The 24082-nt window shown below is 52.1% G+C and overlaps 1 protein-coding gene across 1 annotated transcript in view; it reads left to right on the top strand.

The window, feature by feature from the left end:
• The window catches only part of TCERG1L (transcription elongation regulator 1 like), a 156217-nt gene extending 141035 nt beyond the window's left edge, over positions 1–15182 (top strand). Inside the window, exons 7-14 of the mRNA XM_041415572.1 lie at positions 678–772; positions 1850–1938; positions 3704–3858; positions 7371–7440; positions 8672–8807; positions 11658–11747; positions 13464–13582; positions 15026–15182. Coding sequence (XP_041271506.1) covers positions 678–772; positions 1850–1938; positions 3704–3858; positions 7371–7440; positions 8672–8807; positions 11658–11747; positions 13464–13582; positions 15026–15182 — 911 coding nt within the window. The remainder of the gene's footprint in view (positions 1–677; positions 773–1849; positions 1939–3703; positions 3859–7370; positions 7441–8671; positions 8808–11657; positions 11748–13463; positions 13583–15025) is intronic.
• Positions 15183–24082: the final 8900 nt, after the last annotated feature.

Below are 24082 nucleotides of genomic sequence, written 5' to 3'. Positions count from 1 at the left end.
CCCCCTGCTGCAGGAGGGATGGGCCAGCAAGCCCACCTCAGCTCAGACCCCCAATATGTGTTTGAAGAGGACAAGCAGACAAAAACCCCAAATTAAGACAATCCCGTATTTCTTACCGTCTTCCTGTGCACCCTCCTTTGTTGGGATGTTGGCTCTGTCCCACCCCTGCTGCCTGCCTGCCTTTCCCTGCTGTCCCCTCTGCCATCACAGGCAGCAGACAGCTCAGGGTTTGGGATTTCAGGATGGAGACAGCCCTCTGCAGAGGAGGGAAATGTTATTTCCTGCGTGCAGTGGCAATCGATGCAGCACTCCCTGGGCACTCCCACAGGGGGTACCAAGCAGGGCAGGACCCGTGGGCTGGGAACAGGGGATGCCCGGGGGGAGGAGAGAATCGGGAATGCTTCAGCTTGGAAAACCCCCCCGAGCTCCTGGAGGCCAGCCATGAACCAGCCCTGCCCAGCCAGGGGTGAAGTGTCCCTGGGGATGTGTCCTGGGGATGTGTCCCACTGAAATGGGGGCTCTGGAGAGGAGATGCACGCTGGGCACAGGGGTGTGACTGAAGGGGACGAGTGGCAGTCTGGGGCTCAGAGCCACGGGCAGCAGTCTGGGGCTCTTCAGCAGCTTTGGCTGGTTGTGAGTTTATTTATGCAGGTTAAAAGAGCTCCTCTCCCTCACAGAGCGTGGCAAGGACCCCAGCAGAGCCGCCTGCCCCCCGACGCTGATCCTGCACACGGAGAGGAAGAGTGTCCCCACGGGCAGTGACAGTGACAAGGTGTGACCTGGAGCCCCTTCCAGAGCCCCTGGGAGCCCTGAGCTGCACAGATCTGGGTCAGGGCTGGGCTGGACACTCAGGATCCTTCCCTGCTGTGGAATTTAAAGAGCCATGGATTTCATTTACCCTGGAGATGTGCAGAGCTCTGGCATTGTCAGGGGATCAGGGGACACTTAGGGCTGGTTTGGTCCCCATGGAGTTCCAGAGCATTTTGGGTGGGAAAGGACCCCAAATCCCAGCCAGTGCCACCCCTGCCATGGCAGGGACACCTTCCCCTGTCCCAGGCGCTCCCAGCCCCAGTGTCCAGCCTGGCCTTGGGCACTGCCAGGGATCCAGGGGCAGCCACAGCTGCTCTGGGCACCCTGTGCCACGGCCTGCCACCCTGCCAGGGAACATTTCCCAATTCCCAATCTCCCATCCATCCCTGCCCTCTGGCAGTGGGAGCCATTCCCTGTGTCCTGTCCCTCCATGCCTTGTCCCCAGTCCCTCTCCAGCTCTCCTGGAGCCCCTTCAGGCCCTGGCAGGGCTCTGAGCTCTCCCTGGAGCTGCTCCTCTCCAGGTGTCCCAGAGAGGATCCAGCCCTGGGATCATTTGGTGCCTCCTCTGGACTCCCTCCAGCAGCTCCAGACATGTTTCTGTTGTGTGCTGGGGACAGAGGAGCAGCTGGGGGACAGTCACTCCCTCGTGCCATGGTGATGTCCCTGAGCAGTCCCAGAGGAGCTGCTGGAAGGAGCAGGGCTGGCACAGACCCCCCTGGCCCCGGGGAGCACCCCCTACTCCCGGGATGGGTCCTGTCCTGGTGGTGCCACCCTCGGGGTGTCCCTCACCCACTGTGCCCTGGGAGCTGCTGGCATGGACAGAGCTGCCTGGCTGCTTTTTCCCACGTGCTGCTCTAAGTGGGGAGGCGTTTTTGTAATCCCCATTTCTCTGGGCTGCTCCAGAGGCAGCTGGCTGGCCACAACGCCTCTCCTGCAATTCTGGCCACGGGGTGACCCCCTGCAGGCTGAGGGGGATTTGTACCCCGGGAGCAGCTCTGGGCACTGCTCTGTTTGCTAACTCATCCCTCTGTGTCCCCAGGATCACTCCTTCAAGCTGCTGAGCCAGGCTGACAGCGCTTCCAGCGGTAACAAGCCCGTGGCATCGGCCCCGGTGCCAGGATCGCCGTGGTGAGCAGCTGCCAGGGCCCTTCCCGTGTGCCAGCCCTCCCCAGGAGCCTCCCTGGGCTGGCACAGCACTGCCAGGGGCTTCAGCAGCGTGGCTGGCAGCTCCTGGCAGAGCTTTTCCATGCCCCGTGGCCTGAGGAGGGTGAGGGAGGGAGCAGCAGCCAAACCTGCAGGGCAGCTCGGGCTGGGGCACAGGGGAGCAGCAGCGCAGTTTTTAATAAATGCTGCTGCTTTCCAGGGCCAGCTCCTGCCTGTCCCAGCTCCTTGGTGGCACTGGGTGACCCTGCCTGCCCTGCATGGTGCAGGGGGTGTCTGACACAGGCTGTGCCTCGTGGGGCTCGTGCCCCGAGCACTGACAGCAGCAGCTGGGTCAAGCTCTCATGGCATTTTTAAACACAAACCCTTCTGCACTTTGTGGCCTGAGTGGTTGATAGGGGGATTTTTATGCCCTTTACCCCTAGAATAATTAGTGTATACCTGGTTTAGTTTATTTAGTTTATACCTGGGGGCTGACACCATGGGATCTTTGCTCCCAGCCCCACCCATCCTGGCCTTGGGCACACCCAGGGATCCATCTGACCCTGCCAGCCCAGCTGTCTCTTTGCCTGAATTCCTGATTTCCCCTTCCTTCTGGGAGACCTGGGGTGTTTCTGGAGCCTTGCTTTGGACTGTTCTTGCCCATCCCAATTTCCCCTTCCTTCTGGGAGACCTGGGGTGTTTCTGGAGCCTTGCTTTGGATTGTTCCTGCCCATCCCCGTGGTGCTCTCCAGGAGGGGCTCAGGGTTTCTGGGAGAACAGAGCTTCCCATAGCCCAGAACTCTTCCAAATCATTCCAGTTCTGAGAAAGAACCTCTTATGTGAGAGAGCCAGAGGTTTGTGATCCAAACCACTGTGCAGGGAAAGAAACATGAAGTATTCATGCAGTATTTGTAGTATGTGGGATATATATTATATAAGATTACACAGATAATGAGTTAGAAAGGTGATTAAAGATATTTGTCACATGCATGTCACTGAATCCAGGATGCCAAACCTCCCGTGGGTTTGTACAGCCAGTTTTGTGGGATCTTACCTGTCCTGCACAGGGTGTGCTGGGTAATTTTATACCTCCTGCAGTGAGGGAGCACTCTTCCTATTTCCAGTCCTTTACCCGGACCAGACCCTTTTAAACCCAGCTTTACTCCCTGCTTTTAATAACAATTAAGCATCAGAGCTCGTAATTGTAAGGTTTGTTCCTTCCAGGTGTTTTTGCTTCAGAGCCAGGCACATTTTCCTCCCAGCAGTGTGTGTGCCTTAGCCAGGGGGGTTTAGCTCTCATTGGGATTCAGGAGGTGCCTGGCATGGAAATTGTCTTTGTTTATTTACATATAAATTCAGGATGTACATCTCCAGGATTTTGGGTGTCTCTGGGGTGTCCCAGGGTGTGCCCAGGTTGTCTTTGGGGTGTCCCTGGGTGTCCCAGGGTGTGCCCAGGGTGTCTTTGGGGTGTCCCTGGGCGTTCCAGGGTGTCTCTGGGGTGTCCCGGGGTGTCTCTGGGATGTCCCAGGGTGTGCCCAGGATGTCTCTGGGGTGTCCCAGGGTGTGCCCAGGGTGTCTCTGGGGTGTCCCAGGGTGTGCCCAGGGTGTCTCTGGGGTGTCCCTGGGTGTCCCAGGGTGTGCCCAGGATGTCTTTGGGGTGTCCCAGGGTGTCCCAGGGCTGCGGTGCCCCGCTGTGGGCACGTTGCTGGTCCCTGGCCGGGCTCTGAGGCTGGTGTGTCGCTTGGAGCAGGTGTGTGGTCTGGACTGGAGATGACCGGGTGTTCTTCTTCAACCCCACCATGCAGCTGTCGGTGTGGGAGCGGCCGCTGGACCTGCGGCACCGCGGGGACATCAAGCGGCTGCTCGAGGACCCCCCGCACAAACGCAAGCTGGAGGCTGCAGCAAGTAACCAAACCTGGCCTTGTTCCCTCTCCCCGAACTGTGGGAGCCCCCGGAGCCAGGGCTGGGTGTGCTCCTGGAGGTGTGAGACCCGGAGATAGAGAGGTGGCCCGGGGGCATTCCCGAGGGAGGGAAAATCCATGTTCCTCACAAATTCCTTGTTTTCCCTGGAATGCTGGGCTGGGGGACTGGGCCTCCTCCTTGTCCGAAAATCTCTGTTTCACTGGCAGAGAAGCAGCAGAGGCCTGGTGCAGGAGCTGGATCTCTGCTGGTGCAGCCCCTGTCAGGGGGCAGTGTGTGTTTCGCTGCCCGAGGTCAGGGCGGGCATTGCCATCACTGCCTGCTCCCAAAGCACCGAGGATCACCCAGCCCAGCTGGGCAGGGGGAAATCCCAGCAGGGAGGGTTGGGGGAAAGGCTCCCCTGCTCCTGGGAGCTGCTGTGTCCCGTGCCAGAGCTCCTGAGGCTCCACACTGCCCGTTCTGGAGGGGTGTCCCTTGCTGGGGACATCAGCCATGGCAGTCCTTGGAACTGCTCCTGGCCTTGGCTGGCTGCTGGGATTCTTCAGTATTCTGGTTTTTGGTAGTGAAAGAACAGTCACCTCCTCCAGCTGCTGCTCATTCCTTAGTGGGGAGGGAGAAAAGTCAAGGGGGAAAGAAGCAGGACTGTTGTGGTTGTTTCCAGGTGCTGTGTTTTGAAACTGAATGGGGCTGGTGGCACTGCCAGGCTGCTGCAGGGCCTGCCCTGTGCCCCCTGGGCAGCAGGGATGGGCAATGGCTTTGGTCCAGGGGGACAGCTGCCAGTCAACCCCTGCAAACCCCAAATAACTGTTAGAAACCCCAGAGAACCCCTGCAAACCCACATAACCACTGAAGACCCCTAACTAACCACTGCAAATACCAATGAACCTCTGCAAACACCAAAGAACCACTGAGAACCCCCAGAGAACCCCTGCAAACCCCAAATAACCCCTGCAAACCCCAGAGAACCCCTGCAAATCCCACAGAACCCCCAGCCCCGTGCCTGCAGGGAGATAAAAGTGAGCCATTTTCAGCTTCTCTGTCAGCAGAAGAGCAGCTCCAAGGAGGGTTCTCTGTGTCCTCCAGCTGACACAGCCTGTAATTCCATTTTTCTCTCTGAATTTCCACAGCAGGTGCTTGTGTATACATTTCTGTATAATTTTTGTGTGTGGCTTGAAGAGCTTTAGCTGTGGATGAAATTCCTCCAGAGCCTGTCTGCTGAAATTCATTCTTCAGGAGAAAAACAGAGCTTTAAATTGCAGGATCTGCTGCAAGCTCAGTGAATTCCAGCCAAGGGATGGCCAGACACAAAGCTGAGGGTCATTGTTATGGTCTCTATCATTGTTCCTGCTCTGTAATTAATTAACAGAAGAGTCTTAACTCAGTCCTGATAGGTGCCACTTCAGAAATCTATTTTTTGCTGTGCTCCATCCTTTCCATTTATTATCTCTACCACAAAGATTTGATTCATGCTCCTGGTTTTTTATGGCCATGACTTCCATTGTTGTTAAATAGTCTTAATCCTCCCTGCTATAATTGGGCCCTGTGGTTGCTCAGGGTTGGAGCAGATCATAATTAGTATAGATTAGCTCTGAGGTGAGGGGGATTATTTGTTACCTCTTTTCTTAGCTTGTAACCTCCAGTAAATAAATAACACAAACGAGCTGAGTGTTCCCAGCAATGCTTCCCACATTTATTTAACTGAGTGGCTGCTGCTGAGATTTAAATAGAATTTTCAAATCAAACATCTTAAAAAAAAAAAAGATCTCAAGCAAAGTTTTCCATGGGACGCTCTGGGTTGTCTCTGCTGAAGGATCAAGTGCTTTTTAAATTTGGGCATAAATGAGAAATTGCTCATTTCTTAGTGACTGCTCCTCCACCAAGTGTTTGTTCCAGGAGGTTGATGTGGCTACTCCCTAATGGGGTCCCCTCAGGCCATCCCATGGATTGGGGAGCAGGGGCAGCTCCTGCAGGGCCCAGGGCATTGATCTGCTGAGATCTGTTCCTCAGCTGCTCAAGGGCATTGATCTGCTGAGATCTGTTCCTCAGCTATTCCAGAGCATTGATCTGAGATCTGTTCCTCAGCTATTCCAGAGCATTGATCTGCTGTGATCAGTTCCTCACTGCTCCAGAGCATTGATCTGCTGAGATCTGTTCCTCAGCTATTCCAGAGCATTGATCTGCTGAGATCTGTTCCTCAGCTATTCCAGAGCATTGATCTGCTGTGATCAGTTCCTCAGCTGCTCCAGAGCATTGATCTGCTGAGATCTGTTCCTGAGCTATCCCAGAGCATTGATCTGCTGAGATCTGTTCCTCACTGCTCCAGGGCATTGATCTGCTGAGATCTGTTCCTCAGCTATTCCAGAGCATTGATCTGAGATCTGTTCCTCAGCTATTCCAGAGCATTGATCTGCTGTGATCAGTTCCTCAGCTGCTCCAAAGCATTGATCTGCTGAGATCTCTTCCTCAGCTGCTCAGGGTCTGCCTGGCTGCTTGGGCTGAGGAGGACTTTCCAGCTAATTAATAGAAAATGGGCATTATGGAGTCACCAAATCATGGAATGGTTGGGCTGGGAGGGACCTCAAATCCCACCCAGTGCCACCCCAGCCATGGCAGGGACACCTTCCCCTGTCCCAGGTGCTCCCAGTGCCCAGCCTGGCCCTGGACACAGTTCGTAGGACTCCTACTGAAACCAGTACTGATGTCATTTACTGAATTCCCCCAGGAATTTTGGGCCCTTTGGCACTTAGCCAAGAGTCTGAAGCCCATCCCTGGATCCAGCACATAAATATTTGCCAGCCCACGTGCTGGGGACCCTCCAGGGCAGGCACAGCAGGGCTGGGACTTCTGTGCCCTTTGGGGTTTTGGTGAGAGCTGCAGCTGGTAGAGGTGAACAAAAAAGGTTTTGGAATTCAGATTTGTTTCCCTTGTCTGTGCCTGAAAATCCAAGCTCTGAGTCCCTCAAGGACCCGTGTCCAGGCCTGACCAGGGGGTGACCTGGCCTCGGAGCTGCTCTGCAGCCTCAGGAGCCTGGGGGTTCTTGGATCTCCCCAGCCCTGCCAGGTGCTGCTGGAATTCCTGGGAAAGCAGCCTGAGACTGGCTGATCCCAGGAGGAGAAATGGGCCAGGAGAATTACCTCCAGGGAATCCTTCAGGCTGCCAGCAGGGAAATGACTTTGCAGGAATGTCTTCAGTTGCATTTTGAAGGGAAGGGAGGAGGGAGGATCAGGTGAAACAATAATAAGATTGAAAGCAATCATGTCATGAATGAAAAATGAGGAATTTTGCTGGCTGGAAATGGTCACTTTATTGCTGTTGCTTCCATCTGGATGAAGGCAATTCTGAGGATTTTATAAAATACTTGTTATTTCTAAAACCCTCTGTGGGAGGTGACAGCCAGGAAATACCTGAGCAGCAGAGACAGGGAAGAGAAGTCAATCTGAGGAATTTGTATCCCCATTTATCTCGTTCAGATCTGATAATGACTTCTTTCTTTTCAGCAGACAAGTGTGTTAGCTCTTGTCCAGGGGATGAAAATGACGATCTGAGCATCAAAACCAAGAGAAATAAGTAAGTTCTACAGTTCCCATGTCTCTGTCTAACGGTGGGAAGGGCTGGTACCAGAAGAGCAAGTTAAAGCACTTTTGTTCTGTGTGGGTGAACAATGGGAGCATTCTCCAGGTGTCCAGTCCTCACAGAGCCAGGACTCTCTGCAGCCTCTGTTTCCCCTGGACACCACCTGGTTTTGTCTGGGGAACTCTTCCTTTATCGAATGGTTACAGACAAGGCTGTGGGTTATTCCAGAGGCACTGGATAAAGCTTTCCCTCCCTCAAGTGCAGCAGGTTTTCCCTGCTCTCAGGCTCAGAAGCAGCCCCAGGTGCTGCTGTTGCTGACCTTCATTCCCACATGTGCCTCACCCTCTCCTGAAGGCACAGCTGGAAAGGCAGCTCTGAGCTGTGCAGAGTGCCCAGCTCCGTGCCAGGTCCTTCTGAGAGGGCAGGCACAGCCTTTGTGCTGGGGAGGCTTTGAGAAGTCAGAAGACCCAGAGCAGAGGCAGGGCAGAGTTACAGAGCAAAGCAGGGATTGATTCCAAGGATCTCCTCCATGGATCCACCTGGGGCAGCACAAGAGCCCAGCCAGGGCTGCACCCAGGATGAACCCAAATGGTCCCAAAATGCACGAGCGCTCCCGGGGTCTCTCCCTGGGATCAGCTCTGCTCCATGTGCACATTGCAGTTCAGTGTCCAATTCCAGCTCAGCCCCTGCACTCCCATCCTGCTTGTTTTTCTCTCTGCAGCCCACGGGGTTTGTGCTCCTGGGCTGAGATTTGGATCATTTGTCCTTGGTGCCCAGCTGGAGCAGGAATTGTTTTGTCTCCCTGCTCTGTGCACAGAGCTCACCATCCCCTGGTGTGAACCCAGACCCACACACTAAAGCAGCTCAGAATCTGAAATAGAAAAACTAAACCTGAGGCTTCAGTGGATTATTACAGCTGTGCTGAACTGGATCCTTTATTGTGATTTTTATAATGAAAAAATGCCCCCTTTAAGGTCCCCTTCCTTGGCAAGGGCTGTATGAAGCTCTCACTTTGCTGGACATTGAGTTTGGGTGTCACATCCCTCTGGTGGCCCCGAGTGACTCCCCCGCCTCCAGGAGCTGCTGCAGCCCCTCCAGCCCCAGGTGTGGTGCCCAGCTGTGAGCGTGGGAGCTCCTGGGGTGTCCCAGGGAGGATTCAGGGACCCAGGGATGAATCCCCGTGCAGGTGAGCGTGGCTGACCCCCGTCTGTGTTGCCCTGTCCAGAACAGAGGAGTGCCAGGCTGCGGGCCCGGCTGGCGCTGAGGAGGAGCAGGCAGGGGAGGAAGGCTCGGCCCCGCGGGTCTCACCGCCCCTGGAGGAGAGGATCACCCACTTCAGGGACATGCTGCTGGAGAGGGGGGTAAGGAGCAGCCCTTCCTGGGACCCTGCAGGCCCCTGGAGCCGTGCCCTGGCCCAGCAGCCATGGCAGAATCAGCACTGGGGTCCTGTACCTGAGCCCTGGGGCTGGTGACACTGTCAGTGTCCCCACTGCCACCCCTGGGAACTGGGACCCTTTCCAGACACATCCCAAGGGATGTGCAGAGGCAGCAGCTCTCCCAGCAGGGCAGGGGCTCAGAGGGACGTGGGGCTGTGGGCACTGCCCTGTCCTCAGCTCTGGGGTGTCCATGCCCACAAACTGCAGGGATTCCAGCACTGGGCAGCCAGTTTCACTGACTGGCCATCCAAAATCGTGGAATCATAAATGGTTTGGGTTGGAAAGGACCTCAAACCCCACCCATTCCCGCCCTGCCATGGCAGGGACACCTTCCCCTGTCCCAGGTGCTCCAGCCCCAGTGTCCAGCCTGGCCTTGGGCACTGCCAGGGATCCAGGGGCAGCCACAGCTGCTCTGGGCACCTGTGCCAGGGCGGCCCACCCTGCCAGGGAACCATTCCTAATTCCCAAAATCCCATCTGACCCCACCCCCTAGCAGCATAACGCCATTAATGCTTATCCAGGTCCTTGGGGAAGGATGTTCTGGAGATGGTTCCAGCTGTGCTGAGCTGAGGACAGGGAATGCTCTGGGTTTGGGCTCAGGGGCACAGGGAGGTGTGAAATGAGCAGTGGGTGCAGGTTCTCTGCCTCCCCCACACTGCCACGTGTACCCCATAAAGGGAATGTCACTCCTGGAGGAAATACAGCCCAAGGTGGCTCTTGTCAGGCACTAAAGCCTATAAAATTTATCCTAGCAATCAGCAGGCTTTAAAGGGGGATAATTAGAGCTTCAGCAGCTCAGCAATGAATTATCCCCACACCAGAGCTGCTTTATTAATACAGCTTGTTATTTATGCTGCAGAAATGCAGGAGGGCCATGAAGGAGCCCTGGGTGAAGACTTTGCTGGCAGATTGGAACTCGGGGGGCAATAAGTCAGTGTTTGGAAGGATTAGGGGTGTTCTAGAACAGGATTCTCAGGTGTTTCTATGTGAGATTTTCTCCTAAAATAAAGAAAATTGGGAAATTCACTGTTTGGATTCACTGATGTTTAAAAATGGGGAGAGAAGAGGTTACTTTGCTTTTACCCTGAATGTCTTCCCACTGTCCAGCTCAGCAGCAGCTGCCTGGCATGGCTGAAGCACAGGGAGACCATTAATGCCATTTAAATCTGATTATTTAATGACCATCCCCTGCCCTGTCCTCCTGAAGGAGGTGCTGGATGGAATCACAAAGAGCTTGAAGCAGATGGAGTTTGCCAGTGGAGCTCTGCAGCTTCCCACAGAAATTATGTCAAGAGAAGAATATTTATTGTAGCATTTTAAAAATAGAGGGGGTTTGGGGGAGCTCCAAGACACAGGCACTCTTTATTCTGAAGTCTGGGGTGAGTTTTCCTCTGTCAGAATGTAATCTGAATATTCTTCTGGAAGTTTCAAAGTTTCCACAAAATTCTAAGAGGAAGAGGAAAATTTAAGGTTCTTCCTGGCTCCCTCTCCCACCCAGCATCAAAATATCCACATTCTAAGCCAGCATTTCCAGGAAGGCCTTCTCCCTGCTGGCTGCTCTCAAGGCTTCTGAAAGGATTCCAGGGAGTGTTTTTCCTCAAGGTTCTCCCTTCTTAATCCTGGGGAGAGAGGGGGATTTGTGTGTGCAGTGTACCTGGAATGAAATCAGAAACACCAGGTTATTTTAGGTGATCTTTGCCAAATGTGCAGTGTAATAATTGCTAAGCACAAAATCATCAGCTGGAATGATTATGTGATGAACTAATCTGAGCTTAATTAGCCTTAGCTCAGAGGGGGATTTGTGCAGGGAACAAAGCTGATGTCCAGGAGAGCGTGGAAGACACCAGGAAAAGAGGAGACACCAGGACAAGGGGGCACAGGGAGGGCAGCTCGGGCTGTGGGAAGGGAGTGCTGGGGGGACCTGGCCTCGGATCCCAAAGGCAGCTCAAGATCTGGGTATCCCAAAGGCCTCGGATCCCAAAGGCAGCCTGAGCTTTGGGTATCCCAATGGCCTCACATCCCCAAGGCAGCCTGAGCTTTGGGTTTTCCAATCTCAAGCTGCTCTGAGAGGAAAATGAGTCCACTTAAAGCCACTTTGCTTCATCAGAGCTTTCCTGCTGGAGTGTTAATTACTGTTTAATTATACTTCACATCCTTTTTTTTTTTTTTTTTAGTGAATTCACTCTTTTGTAATTAGTTGGACTGATTAGAATATTTTATTTCCTTTAGATTTTTCTGTCGCCAGTGCATTAGCAGGGATGCTGTAGAAGCTTTGAACTGGTGGAATTGTCCCTGGCCAGGCAGGGGATGGATCTGGGTGGTCTCTGAGGTCCCTTCCAAGCCCAAAATGCTCCGTGATTCCATGACTGCACGAGGCTGGAAGCAGCCCTGCAGGATGAGACATTCCCATCCCAATGGGGAGTGTGGTGCTTTAGGGTGTTCACTGCCAGCCTTCCCTGCGTGCCTCAGCTGGTCACAGCTCCAGCTCTGGAGTTGGAGTTGTCCCTTCCGTGGGCATTGGTGCCTCTGCTGCTCCAACAGCAGCACAAAATGGCATTTCCTGCCTGCTGCAGGCTCCTCCAGCACGGCTGGGGAGGGAGCATCTCCCAGAGCCCCGCTGAGCAGCAAGTCCATCCTGGCCCTGAGGGGCCCCTAGAGCTCTGCCCGAGATTCAAACCCACCTTCAGCCACGCCAGGAATGCTGCCCAGGGCTCCTCAGGCCGGGAGCAGCCAGCCCTGCCCCGTGCTCAGCCAGCCCTGCTGTCTGTGCCCCAGGTGTCGGCGTTCTCCACGTGGGAGAAGGAGCTGCACAAGATCGTGTTTGACCCACGCTACCTCCTGCTCAACCCCGAGGAGAGGAGGCAGGTGAGTGAGCTGTGAGCTGTGAGCTGTGCCCCAGCCCGGCCTGCCTGCAGCCAACACCCCCAGACTAACCAGCTCCTGCAGCACTTATCCTGGGAAGGTGAAAGAATTCCGTAAAATCAGAATTTCCCTCTGCACACTCACAGGTTTGGCTCTGCCCATCGGGGGGATGCTCACCGGGCACAGGGCGGGGTTTGGGGGGTCTGGGAGTTGGAAAGAATTCCGTAAAATCAGAATTTCCCTCTGCACACTCACAGGTTTGGCTCTGCCCATCGGGGGGATGCTCACCGGGCACAGGGCGGGGTTTGGGGGGTCTGGGAGTTGGAAAGAATTCCGTAAAATCAGAATTTCCCTCTGCACACGCACAGGTTTGGCTCTACCCATCGGGGGAATGCTCACCGGGCACAGGGTGGGGTTAGGGGGTCTGGGAGCTGGACTCTGTGGGGTTTTGGGGTCTGGGAGCTGGACTCTGTGGGGTTTGGGGGGTCTGGGAGTTGGACTCTATGGGGTTTTGGGGGCCTGGGAGTTGGACTCTGTGGGGTTTGGGGGTCTGGGAGCTGGACTCTGAGTCCCTTCCCACTCAGGATGTTCTGTGGTTCCCAGGGCTCTCTCCTTGGACAAGCAGGTGTTCCAAGGTTTGATCTCAGGGACACTTGGGGTGCAGGAACAGCTCCTGAGCCTGGGAATCCTGGGAATAGGGACCTGGGAACAGGGAACCTGGAAATAGGGACCTGGCTGTAGGAGGGAAATGGCCCCAAGGGAACAGTTCTGTCCTGGATTATTGGGATAGTGCAGAGACACTGCTGGATTTCCATTGTTCAGGACCTTTCCCAGGGGTCTGGCAGGGTTTGGTGCTGACCCCACTGGACAGAGCACTGGGGGCTCTCTGCAAGGGTTGTTTTTTCTGGGGAGCTCCGAAGGGATGTGGGGTTCTGCTGCCTTGGTAATTTGGGCATTAATGATCACTAGGGATCCCAAAGTCTGCAGATGAGGCTACAGAATTCAGGAGAGATGCAGGGATTTGCAGAGAAGGTGAACACTGCTGTTCTGTGGTTATTTCTCTGCCCTAAAAGTCTTTGTCATCCTGCAGAAGGAATAATTTTGAATATGGAATCATCCATTTTTTAAATAAACAGGATGAAAAATGAACTTATTCCATATTGTCCTGTGGTTCTCCAGAGAGCTTCCTCTAGGTATTTACCACAGAACTGGCCACATACATCTTCATTTGCTCCCTTTCCAATATCTCCTTTCCTAAGGAAAAAAAGTGAAACAAAACCAGTGAGGAAAAACAGGAATGAAAATGTATGAGGAGCTGCCAGGATGGAAAGTGCCTGCTAAAGAGCCTGAGCAGGGAGTTTGGGATTTATTTCAGGGAATGGGCAAGAACAACTCCTGGACATGATGAGTCAATCAAGAGACATTCCTTGGAGCCATGGAATCATTTTATCAGCCATGGAGCAGCCTGGGCAGGGTGGCAGGGGTGGCACTGCCTGGGCTTTAAGGTCCTTCCTACCCAAACCAGTCTGGGCTTCTGGGATCCATATCAACACTGCTACCCTTTGATTAAAGGGTAGCCCAACTGCAGCCAGGAGAGAGGGCCAGTCCTTGGAGGTGATGGAATAAAAACTCCTGGACACGTGGGGAGGCCCTGGGCTTGCCCAAATTCCCCAAGGGCTTTGTCCATAACTCCTTGTCCTGGGTCTCTTCCCTGGCCAGATTTTCGAGCAGTTTGTCAAAACCCGGGTCAGGGAGGAGTACAAGGAGAAGAAGAACAAACTGCTGTTGGCCAAGGAAGAATTCAAGAAGCTTCTGGAAGAATCCAAGCTATCTCCAAGGTGGGTGTTGCCTTAGGAAGGGTTGGGAAGCTTGGCTTTGTCATTTAGGCCGAGCTTTCCAGCCCAGAATTCTTCCTAGCAAGAGAAAGATGCCTGTTCCAATGCTGGGGTGGCATTTCTTCCCTGATATTTTCCAGTATTTTGTTGTATTCCTGGGAGAGGAAATATTCCATCTGCCTCTCCCCCTCTCCCTCTGTCTGTCCCTTCCTCTCTCCCTCTCCCCCTCAGAATGTGCAACACTTTGCACAGCACATTTATTTTATATTCCTGTGTATGCAGTGATTACAGAACACCCATTACTTATGGAAAATCAGTACCACAATGCTCAGTCTCATCCATGTTACGCATGCAGGTGTAATTACTCAGAAATTGCATTTAGTCTTGGGGTTTGGTGGAAGAGAAATATAATTTCTCAAAGTTCCTGTTAATGCCACGCCATTAAATTCATGGAATGTGTCCCTGCCCATGGCAGGGGGTTGGAACAAGATGATCTGTGAGGTCTTTCCCAACCCAAACCCTTCTGTGACTCTACAATTCTGTGATTAAATTAAAATACAGTGTGCAAGGCACAATTTCTGTTTTACTTTGTTTTTCTGGCGATGGATCCAGACTCACACAGTGGCAGTGCTTAGGGCAGTGCTTTCTCATTTGTAAATTACATGAAAATAAAGGGGTTTATGTTATAAATATTGTTAAATTGCTGGAACAAAGAAATGACTGTTTTCTCTGATAAAACATGCAGATAATTATTCAGCACGACCTGCGTGGGCACACGGATCCAAACAGCACGTGGGGCCTGTAGCAATTGTAATTACAAGGAGCATTTTACAACAAAATTAGGGATATTCTGGGCTGATGTCCCACCCAAACTCTGCTTCCAGCACTGATATTCCCAGTGCCCAGGGGAAAAGCTGCGCTGGCCCAGAGGCCGGGAGCATTTCACCCCTGAAGGGTTTTTGGGGGGCTGACTGTGACAACAAAGCACTGAGGAAGCTCCTTTCCCTGCCTTGATTTAGGCACACAATGAGAGGAATAAATCCCAAATATTTCCAATAAAAAGCAAAGAGTCACCTTGGGGAAAGGAGCTGGGCGTGCAGCCTGAAAGGCAATGAAGGTAGCAAACCCTGCTAGGAGAGAGCTCGCCTTGGAAATCCAAAACACGCAGGAGCTGAAATAAAACCCCCTTGTCGGTGGTTTCATTTCAGCTCTGTGAGCCTTGCTTTGGCTTTAATGGCTCAGCAGCCTCTTGCCAGCCACCAGCCCAAGTGAAATCCCATTTCAGTCCCTGCCCGCTGCCCCAGTGCCCAGACCCTGGCGTGGCTCACCCCCTCCATCCCGGACCCTCCATCGCGCTCTCCCCTCCCCTGGTCCCTGGTGTGGCTGCAGGGCAGCACCCTGGGGTGGCAGGCACAGCCCGGCTTCCCCAGGTCCCCTTTTCCACAGGACAACCTTCAAGGAGTTCGCCGAGAAGCACGGCCGCGACCAGCGCTTCCGCCTCGTCCAGAAGAAGAAGGACCAGGAGCATTTCTTCAACCAGTTCATCCTCATCCTCAAAAAGAGGGACAAGGAAAACAGGATAAGGCTACGGAAAATGAGATAAGAGCGAGCGGAGCTGGCGATAAAGACACGTGCCCGGGCTGGGCTGCGGGAAGGGATTCCAAGGAAGAGGAAACCTCGGGGTCCCGGAGCAGCAGCGGGAGGCCCCAGGGAAAGCTGCCCCTGAACGGAGTTTGGGCAGCGCCCGCCGCTTTGGGGAAGGCTGCTCTGCAGGAATGGGAAGGATGGTTCGTTCTCAAAGAATTAATGTTTCATATTGAAGCTCTCTTTTGTACAACATCCAGAGTTTGATGCGTTTCTAATTGCCGTGATATGTCGATCCCTTAATTGTTTTAATTATGCAAATTACTTGTAATATACACAAGTTATGACTCCGATGCAGATTTATAATTAAGCAGAAGCAGATGCCATCCAGAGCGATCTCAAGGCATTTCCATCATTTAGGGGAATTATCTCAAGCAATCTTTTGGCAACTCTGCATTTCCACCAAGTGCGTGGGGTCTGGTGGTCTGCAGGACCCGCTCCCGCTGCTCATCCGTCTCTGTCCAGTCCTCTGAGTAGTAGTAATCAGCTATTAATTGTTAATCTTGGTGAAGAGTGTGGAAATCCTGGCACATGTTCCGTAGGAGAACTCTCCGACCCAGAACTTGCCGTGGGCAGGGTTCCCCTCAGCCTTCCAACCCCAGTTCTGTGGTGAAGCCATCCCAGTCGGATTTGGGTTCTGTTCCTGTGTGTGAAGAGTCTGCATGAGATTTTTCTCATCATATTTGTATAAATAAATATTTAACTTTTGTAATTAAGAAGCATTTCAAGCCTGATTTCAAGGGTGAAATTTTTTGAAGAGGTTTTTTTTGCCAGAACTCAAGTGGAAAATGCTGTCAGGGATGGGGTGGGGGTTGTTGGGGTGTCTGTGCAGGGCCAGGGGTTGGACTGGATCCTTGTGGGTCCCTTCCAGCTCAGGACACTCTGGGATTCCAGGAAATAATGGGGAAAATGACACAGGGCTGGTGATTTTTCCTGGAGAGATGGAAAACCAGAGGGGGCTCCTGCCAATCAAGATTTGTGTGCAAATTCAGTGAGATCCATCGGAAATCTGAGGATATTGGGAACAAAAGAGTCACTCTGGCTGCACAGGTAGGGTGTGGCTGGAGGAACATCAGGACATCTCTGTGCTGCTCCAAAGATGCTCTGATTGTGATTTTTTTTTTCCTCAGGAGACCTACATTTTAAGTTATTGCTCCTTAAATCCACAGATTTCTGTTTGCTTGGAGCGAGGAGGATATTTTCTCTAACTCACAGTAATTTTTATTTAGGTGTGTGCTGGATATTTTTATAATCAAGGCCATAAAGGAACTTTCTGCTGCCTTGGAAAAACGAACCTGGAGTACTTCAGAGTGCCAGGACAAGGGGGAATGGCTTCCCAGTGCCAGAGGGCAGGGTTAGTGGGACACTGGGAAGGGATTCCTGCCTGTGGGGTGGGCAGGGACAAGGAAAAGGGCTGACCCAAGCCCTGCCACCTGCCACAGGTGCTGCTTTCCTTGTCCCCTGCTGCATTCCGGCTGCTCCGTGGGGTCACACCCCTGAGGGGTCTCCTGGGTGTGCTCCTGCTCAGGTGAGTGCCCTGGGCCTTTTGGATGGCTGCCTTGTCTTCAGTTTTCAAGGTGGAAAAACATGGCAAGGAGTGGAATGGATTTAATTGTTTTTAGTGGTTTTTAATGGTTTTTTAGTGGTTTTTAATGGTTTTCAGTTCAACCAAGAGCACTGGCAGACAGCCCTGGCATCTCCCCAGGCAGCCAGGCCAGGGCATGGAGAGCAGCTTCATTTGGGGTTGGTTGGATCCCTGGGGAGGAGAGTGAGCCCAGGCTGTCTCCAGAAGGAGCTCAGGGTTTGCCTCCCCGAGGACAAGGCACTGAACATTGGAAATTGCCATTAAAAGCTAAATCAAGGTGGAGCGGGCTGCCAAGGGGCTGAGCTTGCTCATTTTGGCTTCATGTGCCAATAAAATGCTAATAATGGTTTTGCTTGGATAATGTGAGGAGCAGTTTGTGTGCTCACATCCTTGGCTGGCTCGTAGTGCTCTGAACCCAAGATAAATAGGAGGAAAAATCAAAGGTGATAATGTTATGTGGCTTTTCTTCATTTAGGTAAAATGCAAAATCCTGAGGGAACAAACTGTGCACAATGTGGGCAATGTGAACATGTGCAAAGGATGATTTTGGGAGGTGAGTTTGGGATGGTTTTTTCTCTGCTTTTCAGCCTCCCAACCAGGTTACAGATGTTTTAGTGGTTGAGCAAGAGTTAAAGCCATTTTGGTTCTCTTTTTGAAGTACTTTGTGACTTTGTGTTTTTTTTTTAAAACTTCGTTCTTCATATTTTGATTTCTTTGCTTGGGTTTACTTTGGTAAATATTGCTTTCATGCCACTCTCCTGGGAGCAGGTTTCCCTGTTGCTGTGATCATTGCTGGGAGAGCTAATCCCGAGCAGAAATGAAGAGAAGTCAGAGAAATGAGAACAAATGATGGCAGAGTTCCCAGGAGACTCCGAATTTACTCCTCTGGATTCACAGCGAGATGCTCTGGGCTTGCTGCTGGGAGCAATTCCAGCTGATTTGTGCCCGGGTGCCAGTGGAGTGGCCACACTTTGTGTTTCCCAGCACTGCTGCCTCGCTGAATTCTCCTTTCTCAGAGCCCTCCTGGATCCAGGCACTTCTCCACGGGCTCCTTCCACCTGAGGTGGTTGTGTTTAAAGCTTCCACACTGGGAAGGGAAATGGGAGAAACCAGGAATGCAGAAATGATGCTTTTCCTTGGAAGGGAGATGGAGTTTTCCCTTTCCAAGGAAAAACATAATTTCTGCATCTCCAGCATTCCCAGTTTCTCCCAGTTTCCCTTCCCAGAGAGAGACCTGGAGCTGCCTTGGAGCTTTTAGGAGTTGTAAGGAGTTCCTCTCAGACAGGGAACTGGGTTCAGCCCTGACTGGATGCTTCACATTTGTCAAAATTGCTCTAAATTGAACTTTTGTCCCTCCTCTCCTTGAGGGAGGGAGGAGCCTACAGCTGCTTTTTGATCCATTGTGTTTCCTTATCCAGGTGCTCGGCAGGGCTTGGCTTTGGGAGAGAAGCAAGGATTCATTTTTGTTGGTTTTTTTTTACAGTCAGAGAGCTGATCCTGTGCTCTCATCTTCACTGCAGACCACAACCCCATCCCCTTCCCTTCTCCTTCTTTAATATAAGTGAATAATTTGCCAATATTTAACTCTGAGGATAATTTTCAAGGTAAATCATTGAACGGTCTGGCTTGGAAGAGACCTTAAAGATCATCTCCTTCTCCCCAGTGCCTTCTGTAGCTGATCATTTTGGAGTTAGCTGCTGATAAAATGAAGGGTTTGATTTAAAAAAAGGCAGAGAAATCTTTGCCAATTCACTGAGCATTCTCTGAACACTCCTCTTCTTGCTCAGCTTGTTATTTATTTAGAGAGAAAAAACCTGTCTTTGTAAAATCTCCTGCTTGCTTGAGCTGCACTTTCCAGGCAGCTTTTCAAGGACATGGGGTCTCCAGCTCTGCTGGGGCATGTCTGAGCTGGAAGGACTCACTGGAAGCTTTCCAAATGAACCTGTCCACGTTTGCCTGTTGGAATCAGCGTGGCCATCACTGGGTTTGAACCAGGCACCAGGTGGGGATGAACCACCAAAATTCCCAGAGCAGCTGTGGCTGCCCCTGGATCCCTGGCAGTGCCCAAGGCCAGGCTGGACACTGGGGCTGGAGCAGCTGGGACAGGGGAAGGTGTCCCTGCCATGGCAGGGGTGGCACTGATGGCATTTGGGGTCCCTCCAACCCAAACCAGTCAATCCTTAGACCAGGCTTTACCCCATGAAAGAAAATATCTTTTTTTTTTTTTTTTTTTTTGTATATTTCTCTTGTTTCTCCTTTGAAGAGAAAAGCCTTTCCCCAGAATCACAGCAAAGCTGTGCTTCTGCTTGGAACAGGCACTGCCTGCAAAACAAGAATTCATTTAACTTTAAAGAGCATTTTTAATAAAGACCTTCTCCATCTGAGTGGGCTGTGAGTGTAGGCATGGTAAGCCGAGAGTTTCAAGGACTGTGTTTTGTGTGTATTAAAAATAATTTTCCCCTCAGATGTGATATTTTTCCTTCTAAAAGAATAAAATATTGATTTAATAATTCAGACACAGTCAGCTGGAGGTTGATGTGTCTGGATCTTCTGCACAGATCTCCTTACAAATTGCAGCCGTGTGTTTTTATGGCTTTATTGTGAAACAAACGCTGCTCCTATATTCTCCCAAACATCTCAATGTAGCTGAGATGTTACCAAGGCAGGGAAAATCCTCTTCCTGCAGAGCTGATGGTGATGCCCAGAGAGGAATCAGGGAGCGGAGAGGGCAGAGCCCAACCCTGCCCAGGGCTGGGGGAAACAGCTCTGGGGGGTTCTGGGGAGTGCCCATCCCTGGGGGTGACAGCCCTGTGGAGGTGGCACTTGGGGACACTTGGGCAGTGATGCCCAGAGCTCCCTGGGGCAGGGCTGGCAGAGTTCCACACCAAAGCAGGGATTGATTTATCCCAGGCCCTCACAGGACACACCTCGGGCAGTGATGCCCAGAGCTCCCTGGGGCAGGGCTGGCAGAGTCCCACACCAAAGCAGGGATTGATTTATCCCAGGCCCTCACAGGACACACCTCGGGCAGTGCAGGCATAAAGGGGGTTTCTGGAAATAAGGGGAATTTCTGGAAGTAAAGGGGATTTCTGGATATTAAGGGGATTGCTGGGCATAAAGGGGGTTTTTGGACATAAAGGAGGTTTCTGGACATAAAGAGGATTTCTGGACATAAAAGGGATTTCTGAAAGTAAAAGGGGTTTCTGGGAGTAAAGGGGGTTTCTGGGAATAAAGGAGATTACTGGACATAAAGAGGGTTTCTGGACATAAAGGGGCACTGCAGTCCCTGGGTGGCTGTGGGCTCAGTCAGTGATGAGTGGCTGTGGTTGAAGAGGCAGGAGAGGTCTCAGCAGAACTGATGCTCTCTCTTCTCTGGCACTGACAGGAGTCCAGGTGAGGCACTGATGGACTTTGGCTTCTCACTAATTAAAAATGAGTAAATCTTTCAAATCACTGCTGCTGTTTTCTGTTGCTGAGGTCTCAGCAGTGAACAGAGAGAGTTTGCTCCATGTCAGCTTCTGAAATTGCTACACCAAAAACTCCATTGCCCTGGGATGCTCTGGGGAAAGCAGAACAGTGAACTGCTTAAAAATTAAAGTCTTTGCTTTGGGCAGTTTCTGAAAAAAAAAAATAAATTCCATTTTGACTTTTAATTTTAAAAAGCTAAAGGAAACTGCAAATTCCAATGCAGAAATGAAGAGCTGGAGTGTCCTGCTCACTGCTTCCATGAGCTGCACGGTCAGGTTTCTCTGTAAATTATTCTGTTTATTGGGAGTGCTGGCTGCAGAGCTGGGCTCCAACATCAGAAGGACGTGGAGCTGCTTGGAGGGAGGAAGGCAGCACTTTCCTCCCAGCTTTGCTGTGTCTTTAAGCATTCCACACCTGTCCTCTGCCTGGAGAAGAGTTCTGCCCAAGGGGAGATCCTGGGCACAGGCAAACCAAACAGGCTGTGAGGTTGTTTGCTCCATCCATGCCCTGGGAATGTCAGGGGAGGCGATGCAGAGCCAGGACAGAGCTCAGGGAGGGAATTCTGTTCCCACCCCAGCTCCAAACCCAATCCCAGCCCCTCCTGCTGCTGCCAGAGCCTCTCAGCCCTCCCTGGGGCTCTGGCAGGGATTCTCTGCACATGACCCCATCCCCAGACCCCTGCCCAGGGGTCCTGGTGAGTCCTGCCATGGCAGGAGGAAGGATTCCTTCCCCTCTGGGGTGTCAGCTCTGCTGGGCTGTGCCAGGAGCCCAGGAAGGATCTGTGCCTGATAACTCCTCGTGCTGATAAAGCCCTTGTGCTCCCACCCGGAGCTGGCTGGGGCTGGGCAGCAGAAGGGGTTTCTCTAATGTGTTTATTTTGAAGCAGCAGACAGGGTGAGGAGTGTTCCTCCACTCCAGAGCTCTCAGGAGCACCAGGCTTTACGTTTCTCATCTCACCTCTTTCCTCCCAGTGGCTCCTCATTAAGCTGCCCATTTTCAGAAGGAAGTGTCACTGTAAAAGTTTCTTTTTAGCAGGAAAAAAATGTTCTTCCCTGATGGACTGTGTGGCTAAGCCCTGTCCAGGAATGAGAGCAGATGATGCTTTATGGAAGTAATTTCTTTAACCTTGTGGCTGCTTGAAGGCTGCAGTGTGAGCAGTGAGGATCACAGGGAGCTGGTTTAGCACTGCTGGCATTGCTGATCTGCTGGGCTTAGGCCCTGCTTGATGGAGACCCCAGAGCCTTTTCCTGGAGATCACATCTCCCCATTGATCTTCCAACGTGCCCCAGTCAGAAAGGAGCACAGGGCTGGGCTTTCCCTTTTGGAGCAGTTTGGGAATTGTATTCTGCCCTCTCCACGCAGGGCAGCGGGGCCTGGCCTCCTCCTCTGCTGCTCCCAGAGCTCCAGCAGCTCTCCTGGGCCTTTCATCAGGAAAACCTCTGGTTCAGTGCCCAGCAGCACAGAGGGCTCTGTGCCAGCCTGGCTGGGCCAGGAGCTCTGCATTCCCAGGGCTGGGAGCCAGCAGAGAGGGGCTCAGGGGGCTTCTGGGCAGCCTGAGCCTGCTCCAAACCCATCCAGCCTGGCCTTGGGCACTGCTTCTCTGGGCACCCTGTGCCAGAGCTTACAAATGAAATACAGAATTTGTTATATTATATTTTATCATTTTCAATTATTTGTATTTTATTATTACATATAATTTTCTATTATTTATCTATTCTGTTCTAGTCTAGTCTATTCTATTCCTGTAAATAAGGAAATGAGAAATAGGTTGGAGCCCCTCCCCATTCCTGAGCTAAGTAAAGTGTCTGTCTGAAGGGTCAGTAGGAGTCTGGCAATAAACCAGGTTGTCTTGGAGCAGTAAAGGTCTGTCAGCAAGGTCTCTGCTCCCTCAGCTCAGCAGATTGTTTAATTGATCCCACAATTGATTGGTCTCAGCTCATAAGAATTGTGCCTTCCTGTCCTCCTGGGCAGCCTTTGTGCTGGGGAGGCTTTGAGAAGTCAAAAGACCCAGAGCAGAGGCTGGACAGAGCTAAAGAATAAAGCAGGGATTGATTCCAAGGATCTCCTCCATGGATCCACCTTGGGCAGCACAAGAGCCCAGCCAGGGCTGCACCCAGGATGAACCCAAATGGTCCCAAAATGCACGAGCGCTCACGGGGTCTCTCCCTGGGATCAGCTCTGCTCCATGGGCACATTGCAGTTCAGTGTCCAATTCCAGCTCAGCCCCTGCACTCCCATCCTGCTTGTTTTTCTCTCTGCAGCCCACGGGGTTTGTGCTCCTGGGCTGAGATTTGGATCATTTGTCCTTGGTGCCCAGCTGGAGCAGGAATTGTTTTGTCTCCCTGCTCTGTGCACAGAGCTCACCATCCCCTGATGTGAACCCAGACCCACACACTAAAGCAGCTCAGAATGTGAAAATAGAAAAGCTAAACCTGAGGCATCAGCTCTTTCCATGGAGAAATCCCTGCTGAGTTCAGGAAGGGGGAACATCCCTCAGGACACCTGGCAGCATCCTGCCACACTCCTTTATCCATTCCTTGGAAAATGATTCCCTCTCAGCCAGAAGAACATGAAATCCAAATCAGTGCCCATGGCCCAGACTGCCAGTGCAGAGATTAGAATGAGCTAACCATCATTAAATTACATTCTGCTGTTTATTCCATTTTGCTTATGATGTCATTTTTCTCCCCATTACAGCCATGGAATAAATGATTCCATAGTGCAGCCCCACTCGGGAAGGATGGAATATTTATGTTAATCAGCTCCATGCCTGCCTGCCATTCCCAGCCCTGCTCCTTTGTCTCCTGGTGCCACTCCTGATTACCCACTTGGGGGACAGATTGCTGCAATCACGGGGCAGGAGCAGCTCCCTGCACGGGGGCCTTGGATCAATCTCCTGATCACAGCCAAAATCAATTTCCTGAATAAATTCCTGCAACTTTTCACATTGGGGCATTAATTAACTAATTAATGCTGCTGATTGCAAGGAGAGGCAGGTAGAGCTCTGAATCAACACGGAGAAGCAGCATGGAAAGAGTGAATAAAGACCAGACCTGGGGCTACTGGAGGCACAGATGAGGGGTGCAGGGGCTTTGATGGCTCCTGACTCAGCACCCCTGAAAACGAACCCCTGCTCAGCCTCAGAGCTGCCCCGGACCCTGCTGGGAGCTGCAGCTCTCCTCTGCTCTGCTCACCTGCCCAGTTTGTCCTTGCTTCCCTCCTGGGCTGCACCCACCTTGAGCAGGTTGTCCTCAGGGAGCCTCAGCTCAGAGAGAGGAAAACCTTTTTTTGTTTGTTTGTTTGTTTGTTTGGTTCTTTTGTTTTTTAAATCAGGGTGCTCAGGCCTTGGCAGGGGCTGCCCAGGAAGGTTTGGAGTGCCCATCCCTGGAGGAGCCCAAGGAATGAGCTGCAGTTTCCTGCCCCCTTGGTGGAGGTGGGGGAAGGATGTGGCAGATGCTGCTGACACCTCTCAGGTACAAAGCAGAACAAGCAGAAACTTTTGGTTATCCTTCCCACCCTGTGATGCTCCTGGGACTCCCCTAAACACGGAGCTCCTAAACCTGCTGGGTTTACAGCAGCCCAGCCAAGCTCTTCCTGGCAAACTTGCAGTGGCCTGACTTGTACATTAGTGTGGTGATCTCCTCTGATCACCACTCAGCTGTGGTGAAGAAAAGCCTCTTAGCTGGGGTTATTCCTTCCAGACCCAACGAGTTAATCGTGGAATTGGAGTGTGGCACTGAAGCCTGTGGGGCTTTGCTTAACCCAGAGTACAGCATTTAATAGCATTTATTTGTTCCACCTTGTGC

The sequence above is a fragment of the Onychostruthus taczanowskii genome, unplaced genomic scaffold (genome assembly GCF_017590055.1).
Source record: "Onychostruthus taczanowskii isolate IOZ18803 unplaced genomic scaffold, ASM1759005v1 scaffold5, whole genome shotgun sequence".
Taxonomy (NCBI): domain Eukaryota; kingdom Metazoa; phylum Chordata; class Aves; order Passeriformes; family Passeridae; genus Onychostruthus; species Onychostruthus taczanowskii.
The sequence above is the reverse complement of the archived record's forward strand: the minus strand, read 5'-3'. Positions and strand labels throughout refer to the sequence as shown.